The sequence below is a fragment of the Penicillium atrosanguineum genome, assembly GCF_028827265.1.
Source record: "Penicillium atrosanguineum strain IBT 20685 chromosome Unknown utg000006l_segment0_segment0, whole genome shotgun sequence".
NCBI lineage: Eukaryota > Fungi > Ascomycota > Eurotiomycetes > Eurotiales > Aspergillaceae > Penicillium > Penicillium atrosanguineum.
The window spans coordinates 1,662,115-1,675,454 of NW_026623138.1; the positions used below are offsets into that span (position 1 = coordinate 1,662,115).

At 50.2% G+C, this 13,340-nt stretch overlaps 5 protein-coding genes across 5 annotated transcripts; 2 read left to right on the forward strand and 3 right to left on the reverse strand.

Annotated features, from left to right (window-relative positions):
- Positions 1-122: 122 nt before the first annotated feature.
- On the reverse strand, positions 123-808 carry N7443_007761 (uncharacterized protein; the record flags this gene model as incomplete). Its single annotated transcript, XM_056887817.1, has 2 exons — positions 123-363; positions 429-808. 2 exons carry the CDS (start codon positions 806-808, stop codon positions 123-125), a joined length of 621 nt encoding a protein of 206 aa, XP_056739508.1.
- Positions 809-2,731: 1,923 nt separating this feature from the next.
- N7443_007762 (CNOT2/3/5 family protein) lies at positions 2,732-4,651 on the reverse strand (the record flags this gene model as incomplete). The annotated part of the gene is made up of 3 exons (XM_056887818.1): positions 2,732-2,792; positions 2,848-4,343; positions 4,397-4,651. 3 exons carry the CDS (start codon positions 4,649-4,651, stop codon positions 2,732-2,734), a joined length of 1,812 nt encoding a protein of 603 aa, XP_056739509.1.
- A 461-nt stretch (positions 4,652-5,112) lies between these two features.
- Positions 5,113-5,977, forward strand: N7443_007763 (D-aminoacyl-tRNA deacylase; the record flags this gene model as incomplete). Its single annotated transcript, XM_056887819.1, has 5 exons — positions 5,113-5,155; positions 5,209-5,387; positions 5,443-5,485; positions 5,538-5,761; positions 5,831-5,977. The coding sequence occupies 5 exons, from the start codon at positions 5,113-5,115 to the stop codon at positions 5,975-5,977; spliced, it is 636 nt and encodes a 211-aa protein (XP_056739510.1).
- Positions 5,978-6,213: 236 nt separating this feature from the next.
- On the forward strand, positions 6,214-7,594 carry N7443_007764 (peptidylprolyl isomerase; the record flags this gene model as incomplete). The annotated part of the gene is made up of 5 exons (XM_056887820.1): positions 6,214-6,226; positions 6,309-6,341; positions 6,398-6,460; positions 6,512-6,598; positions 6,654-7,594. The coding sequence occupies 5 exons, from the start codon at positions 6,214-6,216 to the stop codon at positions 7,592-7,594; spliced, it is 1,137 nt and encodes a 378-aa protein (XP_056739511.1).
- Positions 7,595-11,018: 3,424 nt separating this feature from the next.
- On the reverse strand, positions 11,019-12,990 carry N7443_007765 (putative MFS transporter; the record flags this gene model as incomplete). Its single annotated transcript, XM_056887821.1, has 7 exons — positions 11,019-11,273; positions 11,343-11,601; positions 11,665-12,116; positions 12,164-12,319; positions 12,375-12,737; positions 12,793-12,881; positions 12,933-12,990. The coding sequence occupies 7 exons, from the start codon at positions 12,988-12,990 to the stop codon at positions 11,019-11,021; spliced, it is 1,632 nt and encodes a 543-aa protein (XP_056739512.1).
- Between the last annotated feature and the right edge of the window lie 350 nt (positions 12,991-13,340).

The window sequence follows — 13,340 nt, forward strand, 5'->3', positions numbered from 1 at the left end:
CGAGGTAAAAGTATTCGTGAGAGCGATTGTGTTGAACGCGCCGTAGCCGCGGTAAATAGCGAATGTAAATAAACAGATAGTCGTTAATCATAAGATGCGATGAGAAGATCCGAAGGCGACACTTATGCGTCCTTAGAGGACCGCTTCAGGGCTCGACGCTTCGGCACGTCCATGTGGTGGTAGGAACGCAGATGTTCGACCAGGTGGTCTTGGCGAGGGAAGCCATTGCTGCCTTTGCGCGAGCAGTTCTCGACAGGGCAATTGCGGAAGACAGGGAAGTGCACGCTGGACTGATGGCGCTTCAAATCTGCGAAGCGAGTGAAGGACTTGCCGCAGCTGTCGCAACCAAAGGGCTTGGCAGGTCTAGTAGAGCGATTAATGTTAGCTGCATTGATTCCTAAGATTGCGCATGTAGAAGAGAAGCTTACTTGGATTGAGAGGAGTCGGAGCAGGAATCGTCGAACGATGACATTGGGATGTTGGGCAAAGGAACCTCTTCCGCTTGATTCCATCCTCCGTAGTTACTTCCGCAGCTACTGCTTGCGGAGCTGGGCACGCTGGTGGCCATGGCGGCCGGTTCATAGACGTGCCCGTAGTCATTCATGGCGGGCACCATGTACGGGGAGCTAGTAAAGGAGTTGGGGAATGATGAGACATCGGGCACCATCTCGGGCACAGTGAAAGGACTGGCGGCGTCAAGGTCACACAGGTTGTCATAGACAGGAGGAGGAGGACCATAGAAGAAGAAGTCCATCTCCCCCGGAGAGGAGGAGTAGGAGTCTGTATAGCTGTAGTGGGAAGCCTGCATGGTGTTGATGTCGATGGGAGAGGAGAAGGAGAGTGGCAAAGAGGTCTAGTTTAAAAGGGTTTCGGGTCAGACTTCTAGAAGAGCGGCAGAAGGTGTCTAAAGTGGGGAGGGAGAGGGGGAAACCTACCATGGTGAGACGCCGGTACTGATCCTGCTGAAGGGCTTAAATAGTAAGATGGGGGCTAGATACATGTCCTTTTGTTTTCCCTGTTTTTGTGGCACCTTGCTCATTTATACTATCCCATTTCGACTATGCTTCTTCTATCCAGACCAAAATACGAGGGCCCCATCACCGGATCTAAAGCCCCGACTGGCTCTGTATCGCTTCACCCGTAATGATCAGGCAGCCTACTGGTCGAACAGCCCACCACACAGCCCCCGCCGGCGCTACATCATTTGGGGATCGCCTGCGGGAATTCCTGCAAACATTCGCGGATCCTCGACCATGCAGTAGCGTGCAAGTGCGCTGGCTCTAGTGCCTTTCCATGGAAGTTCCATTATCCTTCTAGCGTCAGGCCCTAAGCCTCCGAGATACTCGAGGATTGATGATTGGTGACGTCGTGTGCCCCCCCGGTCCGCGATGATCCATTTAGGACCGCTAGCGGGGAGACTGGCCACCAGTAACAACCAGTGATAGACGAGAATAGGCCAAGGGGACCAATCCCGACGTCGACGAGGCTGCACGATCGAATGTTGCGGTCAGACGGGTACGCTCGAACCTCGCACCAACCCCCTCATCACACATCTTAACCAACCCGTGTGAGCGATCCTGGCTATTTCCGGGTCTAGTGCGGCTTCCAGAAAACTTCTAGCGTCTCGCCAAGAGCAGCGCTGACGGAGGCAGCGTCTTGTAGTGTTCCCTTTTTTTGGGCTTTCTCGGCCCCCTCGTTTCAAGTTGCTGCGTGGCGTGTCTCTGTGTATCTTCGTACGCACATACACCGGTCTCTAAAAGGAGGACACAACAAAGTGTCCTCAGATCCCCCCCCTGAAATACCCATTTATCTAGGTTTCCTAGTGGTGGAATGGTGAGTTGTCGTCTCAGGTTGCGTTGACCAGTGTTCGAATCGGTAAAAGCGTGCCGAAGCGTCATCGACCCCCGATCGCTAGCCTTGCGAACAACGATAACCGGATCGCCAAGAGAATACCCTAGCAGTTCCCGTATCTGGGGTCAATGCTGGTCGCACTTGATCGACGTGATGATATAATAGGTGAGCCGCCTGCACCCCGTGTGGGGCCACGCTAGCCACTAACCACGCACAGCCCCTGTTCCATCCCTTCTAGAAAGATAAATCCCGCACTGGGTGCTGTAGCGCCAAGCTGGCTGAGTTGCTAGTGCGACTTTCCATGCATCATGCAGCCGGTTCCTACAGTGAGGCTTCGTCACTGCCCCGGGGCTTGTTCCAGACGAATCAGTCCCAGGTGTAGGTGGGCCCAGTCAAGAGAGTTCTCGTTTGCTAGCTTGACTCGTGATGCAAGCACGGCCGAGGTACCGGTTACTTATGTATGTTAATTGTCCGGGAACGATGGCCGGAGAGCAGGCGCAGGCACCCCGGATGAGACACGTAGAGCACAGGGCCAAAGTTCGAAGTCCACTTCAATACGCCCATGTTATCTGGATAGTACACCCCATGTGCTACATAATCCACACTTCTACACTTCACGTCTATAAGGGTTTCTGTGGTTCAAGGATGTCTGAGGATGGTTCATTTCACAGGGATTAACTAAAATAGCACAGAACTCCCGTGTCCATGAGGCCCATTTCATTGTACTCATTGCCCGATGCAGGTACCTGCAAAAACAGAAAACAGAAACTAAACTCCCCGAGGTCCCCCATGACACAAATCCACTATTCCACCCACGCTGTCAAAGCGCGGGAAACGAAAAGACGACAAACGCCCTGGAGCCTCATGTTGAAAGAACGCATTATAACTCGTCCTCAAGGTATTTGTACACAAATTTGAAATCAGCCTTGCGCCGGTTCATCCTGGGGCAATCGTTAGCGCGTGGTCAATGGGACATGGTAAATGTTCTTGACTAACCATGTACTTTCATAGTCGAAGAACCGATAGGTGCCTTGTTCAAACTCCTCCGTGATGTTCTTCGGCTCCTCGTGTCGCTGGAACCATGTTTGGTACTGCTTGTGGAAGCGCCAACTTTGGTTCTTAAGAGCCTTCGCGGCCAGATATTGTTGATATGACCCTTGGCGATAGTAAAAGAGGTAGAACAGCGTATCGGTGTCAATCCGGCCAGTATCGTACAGTCGGGGGTCATCGAAGATAGATAAGGGCTCTTGGGGGTAGTAGAGGGGTGTGTTGAAAGGATTCTGAGGCTTGTAATGACGGGGCTTCTCAGCATCACCGGGCTCCGGACATGTCGTGAGCGAGCTTGCAAGAAGGCGTTGGATTGCTGGCGAGGGATTCGTCCCTGCCCGTTCCTTCGTCACGTCGAATGATTGAATCAAATCTTGCAACCCGGGAGGCAGATGGAATATCGCCTCTTCGCTCTCGCCATCTCTTGGTGCCTTGCCATTTGTCGTCGGTGTCTCTTTGGCGACCTCTGCCTTGGAGGGCACAGGTGACACTGTCCCAGAAGCCATACCGGCCGGGGTTTTCGATCGCCCCACAACAACCTCATCAGATGACGCAGCCGCAGCCGCAGCCGTGGCACTCTTGGCAACAGGATTTACGGAAGACACAATAGGCGAAGCAGTCGAGGAAGCCCTGGACACGGGAAGAGCGGCCGAAAAGGCCGGACTAGTACCGGGAGGCGGTGGCAGAGGTAAGATACCCACTCCACTCTTGTCGCTCGCGGCTGCAGCGGCCGCGGCCGAGGCATACTTGAGTGTTTCACCGGGGAGTCGGGTGGGAAGCGGCGCAGGCTTCATGCTCGGTGTCGTACTGGCAGACACGGACGGATGAAGAGTAGCGAGAACAGGGAGCGGGGATTTCATTTGCGTTGACGGGCGTCGTGTCATCGTCGGTTCCGTCTTCGGCTTGGGTTTGGGTTCTGGCTCGTCATCTTGAACAGACTGAGCGTCCTGTGAAGACCCTTGATCGTTTTCTGCGCCGATGCCGAACTGGGCCTCGACATCTTCACCGATATTCAAGTCGTCATAGAGCGTCTCATCCTCTCCGGAGTAGTCTACGTTGTGCCCTTCGTCAACGTAGTACTTGATGCTCTCCTTCAAATCTTGTACGGCGCCAACCTCCAAATTGCCGTTTTGCAACGATCGATTGAGGAACTCGAGCTTGTTGACATGCCACTTATGACGCTCTGTCAAGTGCGAAATATCGGCCATGCGATCTGCCTTCTTCAAATCTTTCTTGCCCTTTTTCAATTGTGCCTGCAATACTTCTTCCTCGGCTTCCATGGCCTCGATGCGTTGTTGCAACTCGTCTACCATATTAGACAAGAAGTCGCTGGCTTCCACTTTTTCCTTTTCTTTTGGGTCGAGTCTTGACGCGGCGGATAGGCCTTCTTTGGAGTAGGCTTTCGTCTTCATCTCCTTCTCCACGGCCTTGAATTGCTCCATACACTGTAATCTCATTAGCCCTCTGTCGGTCCCCGTTGCAGTCAATGGGAGCGCACTGTCTCAATCGCCTTTCGCTGCTCAAGCAATGGGCCCTTATCCTTCACTTCATTGCCGGACGCCCATGATTTGATTTGATCGCGGGATCTTTGAAGCTTCTTGATTTCGCGCTTGAGATTCTCTTCGAGCTTATCGCGTTGGGTGGGATTCGTAGCTTGCTTCACCTTGCTGTAGATGCTCTCAAAGACCTGTATCCCTTCGGATACCTTCTTGAAGGTCTTCTCGATCTCTTGTTGTGTTTTTCGAGACGTCATGGTGGTCTGGATTGGGTGTGGACTGTGCCGTCCACTGGCGTGGCTTCGAGTCGGTGGGGGCGGATTCGCGGTGCACGCTCGGCCGTCAGGGTCGATGCTGCACAGTCAATCGGGAAGAAGGGGTGGTTAAAAAAGAGTGGTGTCGCCCTGTTGAGAGATCAAGAGGAGAGGTGGAGATCAGTGGAATGGCTCGTCTCTGCTGCGAATGGAAAGCTTCGTGGTTGCCGTATCAGGAAGGCGGTAGCATTCAAGTGCAAAGCCGGGGAGGGCGCAGAATCGCGGAGAGTTCCCCTCGAGGGAACACGCGCTCTTTTACCTTGTCCTCACCTGTTTCTCTTCCAAATATCTCGGGGATCACTTTCCAGGATCTGCCGATGACGCCAACGTCGCTTTGAAGGCTTTTGTGATTCTTCCAACTCAAGATGTGAGTCTGCGCCACAGCACATGCGGGGTGTGCAAAAATGGCTAATATTCTGCAGATATTCCTCGACAATACGATGAAGGGTTCGGCTCGTCTCCAAACTAGTCGCGATATGCTCCAGCTAAATCCCCAATAGTCGTCATCCAACGAGTCAAGTCGGCCTCGGTCAGTGTCGACTCGGAATTGATCTCCACAATCGGCAAGGGCCTGTTAGTGTTCGCAGGTGTCGGCAAAGAAGATACACAAAAGGAAGCGGATCAAGTGGTGAACAAAGTGCTCAAAGCCAAGTTTTGGCCTGATGAGGATGGGGGGCAGGTGAGAATATCGCTGCGTGGACTCAGCCTCAGTATTGACTGGTACTGGTATGCAGTGGAAGAAGAACGTCCAAGATATCGAGGGAGAGATCCTTTGTAGTATGTTTTCTTGCCAATGACAATGATCATACGGTTGCTAATATCCGGACAGTCTCCCAATTCACCCTCTACGGCAAGATGAAAGGAAACAGGCCCGACTTCCACGATGCGGCCGACCCCGATACTGCGCGCAACCTCTACGATTATTTCTATAAGAAAATGAGCAGTTCATACAATTCGGATAAAGTCAAGAACGGCGTCTTCCAAGCAATGATGGAGGTCGAACTCAAGAACGACGGGCCGGTGGGTGTCGACTACCGCAATGAAGATGCGGCGGTACATTTGCCTTCCTGGCTCCTTTTCTTGCGCCGCAGTGGGATCCATACTGACATATTTGTTCAATAGGTCACGATTGAGATCAATACCAAGCTCCCGAAAAAGGAACCCAAAGAGCCCAAGCCCAATACAGGCAATGGGAAGGACAAGGATGAGGAAGGAAAACAAATAAATCAGACGATCGAGTTTACGATCCCACCAGAATTGCTGGCCTAAAGAGATGGAGCATTTGTGTATATATACCCGTTGCATGGAAGGCGTATCTATTTTTTGGGGCGGCGTGGAAGCTTCTTGAAGAACCGCAGTTAGAACTCTCCCCACAACATTTGTTCTTCCCCTCCGTACTCTTGATTCTCTTTGCTCTTTGCTCTTTACGCTAGAAATATATTCTCTCCCTTTGCTCCTTCTCTCCTTCTCCACTTTTCTCCCCAGTTACCTCTCAATACTTCGTCATGGCTGAATCCAGTATGTGCTTTCGAAACGCTTCAGTGCGGGGTCCGATCTGCCCTGCAAAGAAATTGACGGCTTGCTAACCACCTCCTCACAGAGCGCTCCCGCGTCTTCTTTGACATTCAGATCGGTGACAGCAAGGCTGGCCGCATCGCTTTTGAACTGGTCAGTATTCTTCGTGTTCAGTGAATGTGCGCGAGATTGGGAGCTCGGAACTAACGTGGCGCATCCTCGCACAGTTTAACGATGGTACGACATGCCACCCTTCGCTCGGTTGATCCGCACCTAACCGAATAATAGTCGTTCCCAAGACCGCAGACAACTTCCGAGCTCTGTGTACCGGCGAGAAAGGCACTGGTATCCAGGGCAAGCCACTGACCTACAAGGGTACGTCGATCCTCTCGAGATCCAGCCAAGACAAATGCTAAGCAGCTCGAACCAGGCTCAATTTTCCACCGTGTGATCAAGCAGTTCATGATCCAGGGTGGTGATTTCACGGCATTCAACGGTACCGGCGGCGAGTCGATTTACGGCGAGAAGTTCGAGGACGAGAACTTCGACCTCAAGCATGACCGACCCTTCCTGCTCTCCATGGCCAACTCCGGTCCTGGCACCAACGGCAGTCAGTTCTTCGTGACCACCGTTCCCACTCCCCACCTGGATGGCAAGCACGTCGTCTTCGGTGAGGTCATCAACGGAAAGAGCATCATCCGCAATATCGAGAACATGAACACGAACTCCGACAAGCCCGAGGTCGATGTGACTGTAGTTGACTGTGGTGAGCTGACTGGCAGCGACTACGAGAATGCCAACAAGCGCGTGCAGGATGCGACCGGCGACCCCTACGAGGACTTCCCCGAGGACCACCAGGGTGAGGAGCTGACCGCTCCCCTCGCCTTCAAAATCGCTTCCGATCTCAAGGGCTTCGGAAATGCCGCGTTCAAGAGCGGCGACTACAATCTCGGTCTGGAGAAGTACCAGAAGGGTATTCGCTACTTGAATGAGTTCCCCGAGCCCGGCGAGAACGACCCCAAAGAGTTGGCTGAGCAGATGAAGTCTCTCCGATTCACCCTGCACTCGAACTCTTCGCTCTTGGCCAACAAGCTCATGCAGTTCCGCGATGCCAAGACCTGGGCCGGCTATGCGCTCCAAGTCGCTGATGCCGCCAAGGCCAAGGATGCCGATAAGGCCAAGGCCTATTTCCGTCGTGCACAGGCCCAGGAGGCTCTCAAGGAGGAGGATGCCGCGCTCAAAGATCTTCTCGAGGCTCAGAAGCTGGCCCCCAGTGATGTCGGTATCACCAACGGAATCGCCAAGGTCAAGGCCACTGTCAAGGCTCGGGAGGCCAAGGACCGAGCTGCTGCTCAAAGATTCTTCTCGTGAAGCCTTTCTCGTTAATACCTGTTCACTGCAATATGATTCACGATTTGTCAACCGTCTTATTCTACAGATGCATGGTGTATGATAAACCCATCCTTTTTAGGGACGCTCAGAAAGAATTGCGAAGCTCTCTGCTCTACTTTTTGCTCTTCGCTTGATGATCGTAGTATCCATCTTCACTATCAAATAGACCAACTTCCGCGAGAATTGCAGCGTTCCAAGGTAGGCGCATATGTACCCTCTAGTTATCATATCACCGCGACTTTAGCGCCGGTATATGCAGTCCATCTCCCCGCCATTAAACCGTCACGCATATGCAATCGGACCGCAGGAGACGATCAAAAACGGCTCAGATGGCTCTTTTCACACTTCATTCTTATCCAAGTGGAAGTCCGGTGCGACAAACTTTTACCTATTGAATACCATTTGTCTCCAGTACTGCGGGCCTCAGCTATGAAGCCGACGGACTGAGCCGGGTAAGCCCAACATCGACCAACACCGAGTTACTGCGACATTGTGCTCGATCGCGATCGTCATGCCCAATTGGAGGAATGGCAAGAACTGTTGGTCCTAGTGGTGATAGGCGGTCCCGTAGTTGCATATGCTTGGGGCCGGATGTTGCCACTCGGTCAAGCTAGTCTCCAGAAGCGTAGTGCGCTTGGCCAACTTACCCACCTGTTTAACGGAAAGCATTGGCTATGTCGCTATCGCGAGTCAGTGGTTGCAGGTCGGATCGGAGACCCTCTATTTAGCGGCAATAAGCAAGGGAGAACAAAGGATCGGTGAGCGCTATATCTGCGTGAGGGGAACAAGAGGTGGATTACTAGTGGATCCTTGCCAACATCGCTGCTGCTTCTCTTCGTTTTATTGGTGTCTCTAATTTTACTTCTTGGCGTCTTTCCTATTCTAGTAGTTCCTTGATTTCCGCATTATTATCCTCGAAAATTAGTAAACCCGCTGGGGTCTACGATACATTGCTGTCGGGGCCGTTATGTGTCCGCCCATTTCCACCACCAGCTGGCTTCTTTATCCGTCTTGGGTCATCCTCCCCGAGTGTGAGAACTTCGTGTATATCTTTCTTTCACACTCGAAAGGATGGACATTGCTTCACAGGTAAAGGAAGTAGCAAATATGACACCAGGCGCTATGTAAGCCCAAGATCTCTCTCAAAGACTCCTAGGGAAGCCTCTAACAGCTCGGCCATTATAGGTTGACATTGGCAGACCTGGCAAATGAGATTCTTTATCTCGTTATCGAAAAGCTAGTCCTCGAAGACAGACTGAGTTTGTGCCTAGTGAACAGAGATATTAGATATCGTCTCCTCTCGGTAGTCTTAACGAGTGTTTCATTGAAGAGCGATCGCCAACTACACGAGTTCACGCGCCAAGTCTACCAAAATCCACATTTTGGTAGCCTTATTCAATTTCTATCGTTTGAAAGGAAATACGACAGCCCAATTAAAGCCCAGGAGTTTCTTCCAAAACAGTTCCACAAAACCGTGGAATGGCTCACTAAGGATACATACGACGCGACACTAAAAAACGAGCCCAGCAGACATCTCAGAGAAGGGAGCAGCGATTCATGGCTGGCTATGCTACTTCCTTATCTCACAAATATCAAAAGCCTCGATATGAATTCCCCAATATGCGGAGACTATTTCCACACGGCCATTGTTCGAATCGCAACGGAAAAGAATTACCCGAAAGGGATATCAGATCTACCGCTGCAATTTTTGCAAGAATGCACAGTAACACCATTAAGCACAGATGAATCTCACATCCCGCCAAGGTTCTTTTTTCCAATCTTCCATCTACCGAGACTGCGTGTATTCCGCGCGCGGGAGTTATACGATGAAACCAATACTGGGCAAAATCCACTCCGCATCATATCGCCTCCAAAGAACTCCAAAGTGAAAGAACTACATTTTCAACAAGGCTGCTATAATGTAAAGGGATTTGCATCATTCATTAAATGCTGCACAGATCTTGAAGTTTTCGAATATCAACAATCCCGTCGGGACGAATCATCACTGGACTGGTGGTTTGGACCTTACTATGCGCAACCCATATACGAGGCTCTCGTGACCCAGAAAACCAGTCTTCGGGTTCTACAAATGAATGATCACGGAAGTATAAGTCGCGTCTCTAAGAATCAGCCAGAGCTGATATCCGATGATCTATATGATGGATTCGCAAGGCAAGAAAAATGGCTTGGATCACTACAAGATTTTACCTCATTGCGAGAAATTCGGCTTCCGTTTCTTGATCTACTGGATTTTGACAATCCACAAGGACCTAGGTTGACCCTTGTGGATGTTCTGCCGCCGTCTTTGGAGTACTTGTGTCTTGCAAAGATTAAAGCCGGATCATGGCGTGTTTTGCAGACAAACGTCACTAGTATGCTTGAAGTGCACCAGAAGAACTTCCCGAATTGGAAAATATTGGAACTCCGCCCATATATACGTGCTTATTATAGGACAAAATCCGGCAGAATGGTGACAGATTGCAAGAGAATATCCGATGGATCATTGCCGCCTTCAGCTGATCGGTATCTCGAATCTGTGAAGATGAATTGTCAAGAGAAGGTTAAATTGGTTGTTCGTGATCAAACGGATGTTGATGTTGAGTGGTGGACGAGGTTGGATAACAAAGGGTGTTATAAGACTCGAGAGTGATACGATTATCTAGTCTAAGTTATGTTCTGTTTGACTACTTCATCACATATCCAGGCCACGCTATAAATATCTTTACTCTTCTTTATCTCTCATCTCTGGTATCTCTTACATTCCACTTTCTTTGACTCATAACCTAATGTATGCTCAAACTTCCTCCAACATGTGTTCAACACTACATATGTTTGCTCTCAATTCCCTGATGATCCTTGATTTGTTTGATGGGCATGAAGTCATAATGGTGGCCCGATCTATCCTTGTTATGTCTGTGGTGTCGATAATCTTATCACTCCTATAGGAACTGACTTGATGTTTCACGAGTATCCACCACTTTTCAAACTCCATGCTTGCATTTTGGTCATCATGACGGTGCCTATCATATGGAAATCTAGTAATTGCGAGACTCTAGACTAAGATGATATCCTTCACCGTGATTAACATATTCCCTCGTTGTCCTACTCCCTTCATTTTGCGAGAGAGAAGATGGCTTCGAATGAATGTGTATCCCCTTAACCATCGTAAACTTCTCCATGACTGCCCAGTAGAGAAGTGATCTGGGAAAGGAATTTATCATATACTGGGCTACGGAAGGAAGAAGGAAAGAAGAAGCTACAATCTATCTAAAAAGCCGGAGGGCAAAGGAGGACAGGCCTAACAGGACTGTTATCTAGAAACCGATCTTACCAGATTCGTGACAACGTACATAATCACAACTTGAGCTTTTCCTGGCAGGTTCATCCCTATTGAACTAACTATTCATTGCATGGAGGCATTTCCCCGCCTAGTCTCAGCCAAAAACTGCTCATATCGAGGCTTGCAGTTCCGTCGCCATGTCTTTCCCCAGATTATCATGGGGCCACCCATACAGACGGATAAAACCACCAAGATCCCATAGAAGGTGAATGCCCAACCATAAGATGTCGCATCAATAAATGGCTGTACCGAGTATGAGATGGCGAAGTTGATGAGAGATGAGCAAATGGCTAGGACGACGACAAGTTCACCCGATATCTAGAAGGAAATGAGCGATTGGATCCCTTAAAGAAGCTGAAAAGAACGAAGCAGGCCTCAGGAACTTACCCCATCAAAGCATTCCATCGCATAAGCCGTTGCCATACTCGTGATAGACACCTGCTGGGCAATCAGACAGCACAATGCGACCGCTATGGCCATCCAGTGGTCGGCATTCGTAGCAGCCCAGCCATAAAGGAAGTATCCAACAGCGCCAAATATCAATGGAAAGATATACGTCCAAAGCCTCATTTCCGGCTCCTTGTATCCCTTATTACGACGTGCCAAAGTGAGCACCACCCAGTCAGACAAAGATCCGACTCCCATTCTAGTAGATTTAGCAAAATGAAAAGATCATTTCTCTAGAAAAATGAGCGAAATGAAGACTTACCCGAGGAAGTTACCAACAAGGGCAGCAAGGAAAAGCAATCCAGTCGATCCCGCGCTCCAATTGTACGGCGCATCGGTCATGATCTCCGAGATTGTGTTGAAAGAGACTATACCGGCAGTGCAGCCAAATGCAAATTGGATGCCGGCAAGCACGATATTTGGGAATGCAAAGAGGTAAAATGGACGGCGGAAGTACTGGAACCATGTAGTCGCATCGTCGGGATAGTAGTGAATCAATGTAATCTTTTGCCGGTAGGTCCGCGGTGTGATATCTACACCGAGACCGTTACTAGTGACTTCTGACACGGGAGCCCCCAGCTGCCCATCTTTTTCAGGCTCGTCTTGGCTGTCGGCCTTTGCGCTAGCTTGGAATGGATCTAGTCGTGCGTTGAAGCGATACCTGGGGAACATTGTATCGTCGAATGTGAAGACGAAAAACAGAATCAAGACGCCCTTCAGTGGTCAGTTGGTCCGTTAATGCATCAGAGTGCACAACTTACACAAGCAATCGCCACGATAGGGGAGCTCCAACGCCAGCCAATTCCATCGGAGATATAGCCACCCAAGATAAGGCCCAGAATAGAACCCAGCTGTTGGAAGAAAATGTAGATTGCAACCATGCGACCACGTTCATGTGTGAAGAACATGTCAAAGATCTGCTTATAGTTAGGAAACAGGCTCAATGACCGTTGATCTGGGCAAAAGACTTACCGTAAGCTGAATCAAAGCCTGGTATGCCGCAGTTCCAATACCTTGAATTGCCAACATGATATAGTACTGGCCCGTGCCAGTATAGAAGCCTCCCCAGACACTGCCCCCTAGGAGACAAATCAGACTGAGAATATAGACTATCTTACGGCCCAGCTTCATCGCCGTGGGAATCCATATGATGTTGAAGAAACCCAGCAGCAGGTAGTTCACCGCGCTACCGCCATTCATGTTGGTCAGACTGACACCGGTACTATCCGATATCAAAGTCCAGCTTGCACCCCAATTATTCTCGCCGAACGAGAACACGCAGGCATAGAATGATATCAAGAAGAGGGACCATAATTTCTTCGCGCGTGACCAGTTCTATGGTATGTTAGAATGCGATAATTGTGTGCGAGATGTAGGTTAGAAGGCTTACCAGTGGATCAGCTGGAGAGCTGGTTGGCTGTGGAAGGAGGAGAATATCCTGCTTTCCAGCGTGGGCAGCATTCTGGAGGGAGTGGGATGCTATGATGATATCAGTGAGATTGCAACGCTAGCAACTTTGTATCTATTTACCATCTACCAAGTAAACAGTGCCCGGGACATCGGTGAGAATATCATCGTCGCGTGCCATATTTTTCAATCTCCAAAAACGGTATCTACCTAGTTCTGGGGGTCACAGTACCTTATATATTACTTCGATCAAAGCCTCAGATATCGGAGGCCCCAGCTATAAACTTTGTGATACCCGAGCCCAAGACAAGAATACGGTTCTGCAACGATGTCCCGATTGGTCGGAACGAGCCGATGAGTCGCGATCTTCATTCTGATGGGGGTAAGATAAGAGTGTCAACGAGGGGTAAAGTGGTGCGGAAGCTCCAAGCGAATGTGCAAGCGAGATAATTGCATATGTCGAAGGTTGGCGTCTCATAGTTCCGAGGGCCAGAAGGATCGCTAATAACGGCGGTGCGGAGAAGCTTACCC